At 39.7% G+C, this 12548-nt stretch overlaps 1 protein-coding gene and 1 non-coding gene across 2 annotated transcripts; both read left to right on the plus strand.

Annotated features, from left to right (window-relative positions):
* The first annotated feature begins 9237 nt into the window (after positions 1-9237).
* Positions 9238-10733, plus strand: LOC116847932. The gene is made up of 4 exons (XM_032823528.1): positions 9238-9401; positions 9642-9959; positions 10193-10245; positions 10478-10733. The coding sequence occupies exons 1-3, from the start codon at positions 9371-9373 to the stop codon at positions 10222-10224; spliced, it is 381 nt and encodes a 126-aa protein (XP_032679419.1). The 5' UTR covers positions 9238-9370; the 3' UTR covers positions 10225-10245; positions 10478-10733.
* A 198-nt stretch (positions 10734-10931) lies between these two features.
* Positions 10932-11094, plus strand: LOC116847952. The gene has a single exon (XR_004378860.1). It is a non-coding gene; the product is annotated as a U1 spliceosomal RNA (small nuclear RNA).
* The last annotated feature ends 1454 nt before the right edge of the window (positions 11095-12548 follow it).

A 12548-nucleotide genomic window follows, 5' to 3' on the forward strand; every position in this document is an offset into this window, starting at 1 on the left:
GGGGGGGGGGGGGGGGGAGGGGGGTGGCGATTTATCGTATCGCGGCTGTCGTAGCTTTACCTTCGTGCAAAATGGATGAACCGAACATTCCTCTCAATCCGCTAGAATTCGTCCGCTCGCGACGAGATCGGCGTGAGATTTTTTTCTGCGTAATAATGACACGATTATTATTAAGATTACACGTAGTCGACGGGCAAGATAAACATCGCTCCCGCATAAATCAGCTGCGGAGCGCTAGGTCCATGCGGCAATTAATTATAGAAGTGCCATGCAACCGTCATATCTGGGTTGCCGGTTCAGGGCCGCTTCGGCCAGCGGACGTGCGGTTTTGATATCTCTCAAACATTTCGTCAGAGAGGTGGGCACCGTGTCCGCGTGTGTGTACGTGCACACGAGCGTACACACGTGTCCACCTGGTGTGTGCACACGTGTGTACCGTGGCAAGTGGCATCTACACGGATTCCCTTTCGCATTACGCCGGCATTTCTGCTCATCGTACCGGAAACGGTATAGTCTGGCCACCTCTATCCCGCGAATCCCGCACTCCTCTTCTCGTCGCCTTTCCTCTCTATTTCTCCTCCTCTTTCTCTCTCTCTCTCTCTCTCTCTCTCTCTCTCTCTCTCTCTCTCGTGCGGCCTGCCGGCAGATAAGTGGAAAGCCGGCACGACGTAGGTCGAAGTTTTGGTGGATTTACGGAATCTCAAATTCGTAGCGGCGTAAGCGGATCTGGCTTCTCTCCGGTCAAACGGGTAAAGGTCGACCTTGTCGCGGGTGGGTGGCTAGCTTTTGCGGCGAAGCAGGAGAACGTTGATGGTTTCCTCGGCAGGAGAGGAGCGGAGGGAAAGTACGTACGAATTGAAGGGCCGGGGAGGATGGAAGTGGACCCCACATTCGCCGCAAGACTCGACTGATGAACCACCTGGTGGACGCGAACCGCGTCGTGTCGCTTCGAAGAGCTAGAAAGCAAAGTTAACATTACCTTGCCAGTAACACAGCTTCGCGTCCATTCGCCTGATTTCGCCTTTCTCTGTCTCTGTGTCTCCCTGACCGCTTCCTATCCCCTCGGCCCTATCTCGTCGTTTACGTTTCATCCCTTAATGCTTTAGACCAGCGCGTAGTTAGCACGTAACGATCCAAATAATGCTCCACGCGTCGAGAATTTATCAGTGTCCTGCGTCGAGAATTTATCAGTGACTTGAGTAACGCATTGTCACGCACCGTTAGCGCGCACGTCCGAGCACGTTTTTTTGTTGGAAAATTCGTGTCGCGAAATTTACTCGATTCACGACGTCGAGATTACATAATTCTCGAATCGTCGTCACGTGTACGCGAGACAATTATCCCTCTTGCTTTGCAGAGGGGTAACCCTGCTGTTGTGGAAAAACATGTAGTAGGATCGTAAATCTCCGTAGCACCTTTCTGAATATCATCGCTGATCTCAATTAATTGCGGTTAAAAAATAAGGACAAACACGAGTTCCCGTACACGTAAGCGATATAACGGAGCAATGGTCGATTAATCACGAATTCGGCACGGCTCTCGTCTCTCTTTTCCATTAATCTTTGATACCGTGGACAAAAAGTGGAGCGATCGTCGGTGTTATATCGTCGTCGTGAACGGTTTTAATACTCGCGGCTACCATCGCGCGAAAACAAGCGTTTTGTTTATCTGTGGAGTGCGCGGCATACAGATTAGTATTCAAAGCTACGATAATATTAAGCTTAACGAGACTTCTGCATCAGGAAACCCGCGAGGTATTGATTTTAGAAAGTCGCCAGGCGAAGTGAGAGGAGTCGCGGCATACAAAACTCGCCCGTTCACATCGGCGAATTAGCGCGTCGATGAACTTTTCTGTATCCCGGCCGTTCGAGCCCGGACTTTCCGCGGTACCTTTTCCTCCGGATATACACACTTAAGTAGATGGAACGAATTGCAAATAACCGTCGGCGATGGCGGCGATTCCATTCGAACGACGTAATTACGGCTTTGCGACCCGCAGATCCGGTAATCGCGGATTTTTGTGCGACGTATAAAGGAGATTGAGAACTCTTTCGGTTAAGGGGGGTGCCTGGTGCACGACTAGATGGGCTAGGCGCTTCGATTGCGAAAGGGTAGGGTAGCTGCGAGTTTTAGATAATGCGATGAACGGGCGAGTCTGTTGCGGCAACTTCGAGAAACACCGGCAGCCCGTACTTTGAAGAGTTCAAATCGCTCTAGACGTAGGACTCTCGCATAATAAATGCAAATTTCCTGCAAGCGCTGCGAGCAGCAATCGGTGTACTCGCCTTTGCCGCTTATTAATTATTACAGCAGATTTTTGCAAGAAACGTTTTGACATTTCGTGAAAAATTATCGCACATGTGTGTGTGTGTGTATATGCGATAATGATCAGTAATTAAATTAATAAGACCTTTAAAAGCCAAGAATGAATAAAATAGCGGTTCTTTCAGCTAATGGTCATTAAAAATAGGACGTGATCAAATAATTCGTTTTCAGCGTTCAAAAATCAATAAGATTCACTTACTGATTTTTGTATCTGACCTTTGCAAATCTGTGTAATTTAATGAACAATCGTTTACTGAAACCATTTCAGGAATTGGCTGACTCGCTGCAACATATGTTGACCGCGCAACATATGGCTGGTCATACATCATACTTCGATGAAGATAACGGCCTTAACCCAAATTCTGGGCATCCACATCAGCAACAATCCATGATCTATTCACGAAATCCTATTCAAAATTTTGGCTAATTGTGACCACGGCTGGGCAGTACGACGAAAGTATACTTATTTCCTCTCATCATCGGATGAGAATTTATTCTCGACAGAAGCACACAGAGAAAAAGAAAGAGCAAGAGCTATGAGCTCCTGAGATGGTTTTCCACGTCGCATTAGTTCTTACATAGCATAGAATACGCGTCCCAACAGAGAACTTCGTATCCTTCATAATCAGTAGCGCACGCTAAAGTTATGGCAGCCCCGCGCCTCACGCACATAATTTATTCGAGTGCTCTCGTTTATCTGCACTCTATAAACACCGTTTAACGTCGTCGCATTTTTCCATGCTACATTTCCCTCGACGACGTGAATAATTTTGACATCGTTTTAGCGATTTTCTCTTTGTCCTCCCGAATAATTATTCTATAATATTTAGCATAATTAAACATATATACACACACATGCATGTATATGTGACGGTCGTGCGTTATATTTTCGGAATTAATATGGTATTCAATTTTTGATCACGCGTGTTTGCATTTAACACGTTTGAATGATAACAGTCGTACAAAGTTTTTAGTTATTTGCTGCCACCATTTCTGGTGTCATCGAGACACTCATATAATTTTGCTAAAATATACGTTCGCTGTACGTTCGTATTATTTTTAACGTCGATAGGATATCATGATTCTTCAATCGCGCGCCTCTATATAGGCCATAGTAATAGAATGGAGCACCTGAGATCTGACATAAGAATAAGACGGTATCTATAGGTCGGTGTTACTTACCGGGCTTGTTATTCGATGATGGACGTGTTCCCTCATATTTACGCAATGATCTTACGTATCCGGTGGATACGAAACGTCGAGTTTGCAAGATTCGTTCGTGGTGAATGCACGACGGGCGCGGTAGGATTCTCTACTTATCAATCCAGGATTAGTTCGCATCCTTGCGCACGGGTTATCCCGAGGTAATGCTCTAGTAATGAATGTTACTCATCAGCATGCAGCGGTATTATCCTGGTAGGAATATCGCGGGCCATTAATATCTGCTTCCCGATACGCGGATTATATGAGTTAACTATTAAAACGAGTTTGCATAATGACGACGTGCGCTCGCTCGCTCGCTCTTGCGCGCGCGTTACGGAAAACGCGCGATAAATAAACGTTTTTCCTCGGGTTAATGAAAAATGTACGACAAAGGACTCGTTGCGTTTTAACGAATTACACGATGCCGCCGCGGCTAACCGACGCTACCAACAAGGTAGCCGTTGCTCTCCGCCTCGTTAATCTTTCAACGGTTGCCAGTGCTACTTGTTTAACGAAATTATTCTTTGATCTTCGAACGCACGTACTCTCTTCCTGCATCACGGTTATAAATACCGTGGAGCCGTCCCTCGTTACCCGGACGCGCCCACACAATACGCGAAGGCGGCTCATGAATGAAGACCGAGGGTGTCCTGCCGCGTACGCTCGATTATTTCGCTTGTGTGAATTTTTACATTGTCGTTATAATCACAAGCGCGTGCCGTGACCTTGCCCGCGTGATGCATCATACGTGTGTGACTTACGGCCAACCCGAGCAGATGCTATTATTGTCACGTAGGCAACCTACGGCTGAATTCTTTGACGAACGAACGGTCGCACCAACGGCCACCAGACGACCTTTTGTACTATTATTACTTTCCTCTCGTTTTTGTGCGGCTCCCATTGGAGAATGTCCCATTTGGTCTCCGCTTAATTTAACTCTAGGGTTCGGTAGGCACGTCTCATTATAATCGCTGTAAAAATCTACGCGCGAAGGCTGAATAAGGATGTAATTGAGGTTTCAACGTCTGTGTGATCTCGAACGTTTCCGACGCGAACACGGGAACACACGCCTTGGTGTAACGCATAATCGTTATTTCATTTGGAATAACGAGCTGAAAATATCTTCAATGCGAATTAAACGCTCGAATTCCTGACATAATGACCGAAGACAGTCTGAGACATGCATAGACATCGGCGAGTTAATCAACTCAAAATAACGGCGCGAACAAATTTATCTTTCCATATTTAAATTTGTAAATCTTACTACTTTCTCTCTCGCCTATAGTGACACATTTATACCGCGCTGAGTCTGTGTGAATGGAGAGTGGTGGATGCGACACCCACGTGTACACACGATCGACTTTCATTCATGTAGTCACTATGGTCATGTGAACTCTTACCTTAGCATAATCGCAAGTACGCATAGATGGTGGCACGTTGTCTCATACGGACACACGTACAGCATGAGCTGTCCGCCGGCTCGTATCCACGCACATATATTATATTCAGTGCGATCGCTATTATTAGTGTTTGACTCTATCGTAGGCAGGGTAGAATGGCGAGCTTGGAAAAGCGGAGACGGTCACGTTTCCGCACATCCCGGATATATATGTCGATCTAATCGATCACGCGAGAATGCTCACAGCCCACTTCGCGGAGTCACTATTAATAATAACTCTCTGATTTCTTCCTCTCCTCTCGTTCTTCTGACCGCGCGTTAGACTGTGCGTTCTCTTTTTTTTCCGGTTCATCTCGTCGAGACTCGTATTTTGCCAGAAATAAAATTTACTACACAATCGATTTCTAATCCCCAATTCAGCGGAAATTTATTCGGGCGTGCTCGAATGTGCACTTCAGTGTGTAACACTGTGAAAAGTTATGGCCCTTATCTTCATCGAAGTATGATGTATGGCTGGCCATACGTTGCGCCCATAATGCAGTTTAACCATATAATTTCGCCGTCGTGTCGGAAATGTCGTGCGCAGCGTAGCCCAGGAAACTGGTACAAAACTAATATCGTCACGCCGACGCACCGCAAAATATCGCGTTTTATCATTTAACACTTTCACTTTATCACCCAGCTCTATACATTCGCGTCAAAATATTCCCACCTCTCTGTTGTGAAAATGAGATCTAAAGTTTAAACAGTTATAATAAGAGTTCCGCGTGTTATAAATATGTTATCAAGTTTTGTTTCTCACGCATCTCTCTCTCTCACGCAGTCACTCATTCGTTCACTCACCGGTGTAAAAATATATAAATCATGCGGAGAAACCTCGATATCATCCCGCGTTCAAAATGACGCGTTTTACAGGGAAATTTCAAATACTTTATGCACGTTTAAACGCGCACAAACGGGCTTTTCGCAGAAATCGCGGTGTGTATTCGCATGAGAGCGCGACATATTGGTTTTGATTGAACTCTGACTCGGTTCAACTGCTTTGGGCTGTGCTGGACAAGCACGAGGTAGATGAAAACGTGAATGTAACAAAATGAAGGGAGAATCTAGCTGGCAGTGCGGATTGGATGACAAAAATAACAGCTAGAGCATCACTTTTGACACGTGTAGTGGTAAATACGCTCGCGCCGGCAATGCGTATGCATGCACAGTTCCGCGCGCGCACTCATGTTGTCCTACAATAGAAGTAAAACTTTATTCCGCGTTCCATTTGGTAAATTAAACTAATCTAACTGAAGAACGGTAATCATGTTAAAATGAGGGAGAGAACGAGCACATCACTAGTTAATTTTCGCGATTGTTACAAGATTGATTTCCACGTAGTTTAAATTCACGTAAAATCCTTAGTTGCGTTGTCAGTCGCGTCTCGGATTCGACCTTTAAATATTCCGAATGTCTGAATTTGCTTTGCGTTTTTTCTTTGCTATAAGATACAAATTATACAAGCGGTAACGCGATTAAAGAAACAACACGTTAATAAGACAATAAAAGGTCTCGCCGAAAGATAAAAGAGCAAATATTTATAATCGATACGAATAGCCGACCATCGCGCGCAAAATGCGGCATAAAAATTCGGTCAGGCGATTTTGAGGCTCGGAATCGGCTATGAGCGCGACGGCAGAGCAGTAATCAAGTCCAGATGGGTCGCACTGATTGACAATTTTCCGCGGTCCCCTTCCCTTAACCAGCCCCTTGCGCCATCCCTATGTTGTCCGCCACTTCTGCGCTCCATCGAATTCTCGAATATCGTTTTCGATGCTTATAAAACGACCTGCAAACTGACGGCCGCAAATATTTGTGTGTACATCGTGACACTGTAACAACGATTGGCACAAAGCCATTTTCTCTTTTTCTATTTTTTTTTTACACTAGAAAAGGTTACTCCATTGATTTAAGAGGAGTTACAGAGGAAAAACGAATTAAATATCATGCAAAATAAATTTTCTCCTGACGAAGAAATAAACGATGATGTTCGTTAATCAATGAGTTGGTTGACCATTTTTGCGTAATAGAAAGTATCAGCTGTCGCATTCGCGTGTTGTGGATTAAAGATGAAGTATCGGCGCTCATGAGTATCAATTAGCAAGCGAGCGAGCTGATAAATCTCGTAAAGACTCGTCTAATAGAGTCCAAGTGCTCGGCGAGAGGAAAAGAGAGATCGGAGGGAGAAAAGGATGAATCACGTCATCAGCAAATTGAAATATTTTTCATATTTTAAATTGCCGATGACCTCGTTTCCTCTCGACCTCTCGAACTTCGTCCTCTCGAGCGCGCAACGTGAACATTCGACTGACAATAGCGAGCAACAATGGAGCTGGCCGGATTAAAATGCAAATTAGTCTATAAGTCAGGACATTATATAATTGTTAGCTGCCGGGCTCGGCGCTTATTGTCATGGCAATAAACTTCCGAGATTTGGGGTGTCAGCAAGGGGTATCCAACGGTATACACTTGTACTTAAAAGATTACACACAGAAGATATCTTGGATTGCAAACGCTATTAGACGCCTCTTTCGCGCTGGTTTCAATTAGAATGAGTATGTTCATTCCAAGAGTTCAAAATAATTGAAAATTAAGTCAATCGATTTTATGCAAGATAAATACGATATAAATGATGTTATTTTTTACATTTTCTTCTTCAGATAAATGTACTGTTTTTCCACACAGATTTCTTTATTAACTTTTGATACTTAAATATTGCATGTAAGCTTTAGTGAGCTAGCCCGTAGCTAGCTCATTTTTGTCCATTATCTGTTAGGTAAAATGGTCGAGCATGGAGTAACTTGTTAATGCTTATAATGTTGTAATAATAGTATATGTAACAGTGATATTTAATTAATCTTATAAAAGACGTTGATTGACCTAATTCAGTAAAGTAAGTAAGTTAATTAAGTAGTCTGCTTTTCTTATCTGCGATGTCTCATACTAATATGCACCTTTTTTATTTAGGACTCTATTTTGGAAACACTATTTGTGACTCTCTCTTCGACCTGTCTTTTTCTTTTTCTGCCATAAGACTGCTTATCAGTTGCCGAAACATAAACTTTAGACGTCTCTATTGGTTTAATTTTTGCTCGCGCGTCTTATGTTCTATCTATCGAAAGTTGAGCTCGTTTTTTGACTGATTTTGTTTATCCGCAGATAATTTACTTTAGAATCTTACATGTATGACGATTTAGTCACTATTCTGCGGAAATAGGTACACGTGCGTATATTCACAGTAGCAACTTTAATATTTATTGTTCCTCCCTTTTCGAGCGTTAGAAGAAAAGAGCTCGGGATCACTGTCCCATTCGACTCGCGTATCACCCTGTGCATTACCTTCCTCTCGCAGGTAATTAGCATAAAAGCGATAACGTGAGTGCTATGGCAACGACAGCCGGCACCTTTCAAAGAGACCGTTTATATTGCAAAAAAAGAATTCTGCGTTTGAAGGTATTTGCGGAAAATTCAGGCGAATAACAACGAAACGTTTCATTATGCAAATCCGCTTTGAATAATACTCTCGATGTTCATAATGTGTATTTAAAGTAACTTTTTTAATTTAAAAGCACATTTATATAGCAACGCGATATTACAAAATGTAATATCGTGTTACAAAATTTATCAAACTAGGAACGATAAATGTTTACTCGCGTAATGTAGCGTATGCGTAAAATAACGTGTTGTTGACGTCTCGTTCATTTTTCTAAAATCTAAAATTTTGAAAGTTTCCTCTATCTTCCATTTTTTTCGAAGTTCTTATATGTTAAAGTGCCAGAATTAGAGAAAAAAATAATCATGAGAGAGAGAGAGAGAGAGAGAGAGAGAGAGACGCACAATGCAATTATTCCTTATTCAATTAATTGTATAATCGAGCACGTAATGTTAATGCCATGTTAGAATATGCGGAAGTAGACGGTAATAACGGTTATTTTCACGATATCATATTGCTATAATGATACTGATGTGTACGCATATTAAATTACTTTCTGAGGAGATCAGAGGTCAGTGTGTTGATGTTTCCGATGTATCAGCAGTTATGTGCCCGTCACTTATGGCTCCCTAGTTAATCGTTAAAGCTACAGGCACTTGCATTCATTAAGAAATGCGTTTATGCTTAACAAATTATTATATCAGGATATAACGCAATTATACGTTGCGTTTATGTAGTAGAAATATACTTTTGCTCTCTCTTCTTCCTCCTTTTACTCTGCAAACAGCTTTACGATTTTAACGTTATACAATTTCACAAAACGCGACATTTTTCGACACAGCACTGCACGTTAAACGAATATCGTTGTTCGGTATTTGGCGAAGCACCAGTTTTAATCATACTTTGCAACTTGACAGTCTATTTATACCAGGCGTTATTACGGTTTCTTGAGTGTTTAAGTTCCAGACATGCCATCACGGGACATTATAATTATATTACGTACGTAGATAAAAATTTATTTTTGAGGAACTTTTATCTTCGTGTTTTTAATTAAATCGAGTTTTGAAATAAAAATTATATATGTAAATTTCTTTTTAATATGTAGCTTAATATAGAGTCTATTTTGCTTCAGACCGAAAATTCGAAGCTGCTTTTTTTCAATAAAAAATATAGATATCTCATGAAAGAAAATTTGAGTATATTTCAGTAGTGCAAATATCTCTTCCATTCCATGTGCAGTATCTATTTTTGGACTGTGCTTCACGGCGAGCATTGCAGATGCAATTATGTGTAATTGCGAACACTGTGATGAAGAAAAAATGATAGGTTCAGAAGAGAAAACAGAAGAGGAGACGACTACTCCCGCATGGCGAGTCATGTACAAAGAGGATAGCGACGGTGACGGTAATCGGACAATTTGTGCCATGGATCGCGATTTCAACAATCGCACCTTCCCAAGCATCTGTCACATGTTATGTTACAATCATTGCACGAGATATCGAGTGGAAGTTGAGGGGAATGATGCGAAGAAACATGTCTTGGTTGCCTACAGAATGAGTAAGTAATTGAAAAAAATAGATTTTGGCAATATTTTTCTCACGTCTACGTTTTGAGAACATTATTCTACTAAATATATATTGCATAATATATTCGTGTATATAATATGTTATATAATATATTCATAAGATATGTGACGATTATTCCCCGATTATTAAAGAATGTAAACCAAACTGTTGCAAAACTGAGTAATTTATTAGAAGCTATGATTAATAAACTGAAATTTTACGCAGATTACTACAAATTGAGAGACGGAGCATGCTGAATAGGTTATTCTCGAGACTGTGTAAGTAAACAGATAAGTTAAACTATTTATTGCTACGCTGTACATGATTGTTTTTCTTTTCTCACACTTTAATTTAGTTGTTACTATTATAAGAAGAAGAAAACAATGTATAGGAATATCTAAAAAAAAATCCTCAATTTTTTGAAATTGGGATAACGATATGTTGATCTGATTCATAATAATTGATAAAAATTAAGTTTTACTTTGATTTAATATATTTTATATCTTTCAGGGCGGTGAGAATGACTATATAACTTGAACCAGCCGTCGATTAGTTGCTGTCGAATTTCTTTATAGACGACATGTTCTATGATATAATCGCGATTACTACATATATCTTAATCAAAAGATCTGAAATATATGTTAATTAAGTTACTTTAAATATATATATGTTAAACAATAAATAAACAATAAATTAATAAACTTAAACAATAAATATATATATATATGTATATATAAACATTAGCTAATACACAATATACGAAATATAAGTATTCTCGTCACTTCATTACTCGATAACAAATGAGTGAATCTGACATATCAATGTAGTTCTTCATATAGATGGCTCTCGAAGTCGCACGTTAATTCTCAAAGCAGACGCTATGGTGCGCACGAACATATTCTTCTTACTCGTAATAAAAATTCGGCTCGAGGTCTATAAATACTGCAAAGGCACGAGATTTAGCATACTTACCTGGCGTGTAGGCTACCGTGATCAACAAGGCGGTTCCTTCAGGGCGAGGCTCTTCCATTGCACTAAGGTTCGAGCTGACCCTTGCGAATATCCCTAATGTGGATATCTCGGACGCAAAATTTTTGTTAGTCGGGACTGCGTACGCGCTCTCCCGGATAATACTTATAAAAATAATTACGTATATTTAAGGGATTACATATATATATATATATAATATATATATATATATATATATATATTATATATATTCGAAGCTGCTTTTTTCAATAAAAAATATAGATATCTCATCAAAGATAATTTGAGTATATACAATCATATTAATATTAAATAAAGTAATATTAGTATTTAATAGCACTAAGACATCCGTGCTTGCTCCTTATGTGCTGTTAATTTCTCACTATTAATTTGAGTATATTTCAGTAATGCAAATATCTCTTCCATTCCATGTATAGTATCTATTTTTGGAATGTGCTTCACAGAAAGCATTGCAGGTGCAGTTATGTGTAATTGCGAACACTGTGACGAGGAAAAAGTGATAGGTTCAGACTATTATAAGAAGGAGAAAACAATGTATAGGAATATCTCAAAAAAGATCCTCAATTTTTTGAAATTGGGATAACGATACGTTGTCCTCACTCATAATAATTGATAAAAATTAAGTTTCACTTTGATTGAATGTATTTTATATCTTTCAGGACGGTGAGAATGACGCACTATATAATTTAAACTAACCGTCGATTAGTTGCTGTCGAATTTCTTTATAGATGACATGTTGAGATATTCTTATACATTGTTTTCTCTTTATAATAATAACAATTAAAGTGTAAGAAAAGAAAAACAATCATGCACAACATAGCACTAAATAGTTTAACTTATTTGTTTACTTATAGTTTCGAGAATAATCTATTCAGCATGCTCCGTCTCTCAATTTGTTATAATCTGCGTAAAATTTCAGTTTATTAATGTATATTTTAAATAATTGTGTGCAGTATTTCTGGAAAAAGACTGAAAAGCTTGTAATTACAAATATTTTGTATTAATTTTTAGTTATGTGTAAATGATAGAGAATGTGGTGAATACAAAATTATTAGTCGTACAAGTGTACTGCACCTTCTGGCTTAGGTTGAAATATTAATTTTTAAAACGATATAATCATATAGTAATGACGGTGGAAATTACTGAATGAAGATTATGAAACCGCAGGTATAAAATTTATGTTTATCGACCGCTATGCGGTCGGATTGCGACTCTCAGAAAATACTTTTTTCGTAACGCTAATTATTATATAATAATAATTAAATAATTGTACGTAAAAACTTATTATCCTATTAAAAAAGATCTTACTCTTAAAAAATAAAACTTGAAAAAAGTGTTCAGGATTCAATGAAAGAAATACATGAAATTTTTCTATATATGTTATGATTAAAGGTTGTATAATCTTTATATCCTTTTAATAGAATGGCAACTCATTTCCTGTTCTTGATATCCAATTTGAAATAAGTCAAACTTAGAAATAATATTTTAACAAATTTAATAAAACTGTTTCACAGAGAGAGAGAGAGAGAGAGAGAGAGAGAGAGAGAGAGAGAGAGAGAGAGAGAGAGAGAGA

The sequence above is a fragment of the Odontomachus brunneus genome, unplaced genomic scaffold (genome assembly GCF_010583005.1).
Source record: "Odontomachus brunneus isolate Ranch 3 - 2012 unplaced genomic scaffold, Obru_v1 Obru_scaffold_085, whole genome shotgun sequence".
Taxonomy (NCBI): Eukaryota; Metazoa; Arthropoda; class Insecta; order Hymenoptera; family Formicidae; genus Odontomachus; species Odontomachus brunneus.

Bases quoted from the DNA above. Each gene is read 5' to 3' on its own strand.
- LOC116847932 (XM_032823528.1), top strand. From the start codon at position 9,371: ATGCCATCACGGGACATTATAATTATATTAC. The intron at 9,402-9,641 runs GTACGTAGATAA...TTCCATGTGCAG, and splicing joins GGACATTATAATTATATTAC to TATCTATTTTTGGACTGTGC. The intron at 9,960-10,192 runs GTAAGTAATTGA...AATTTTACGCAG, and splicing joins CTTGGTTGCCTACAGAATGA to ATTACTACAAATTGAGAGAC.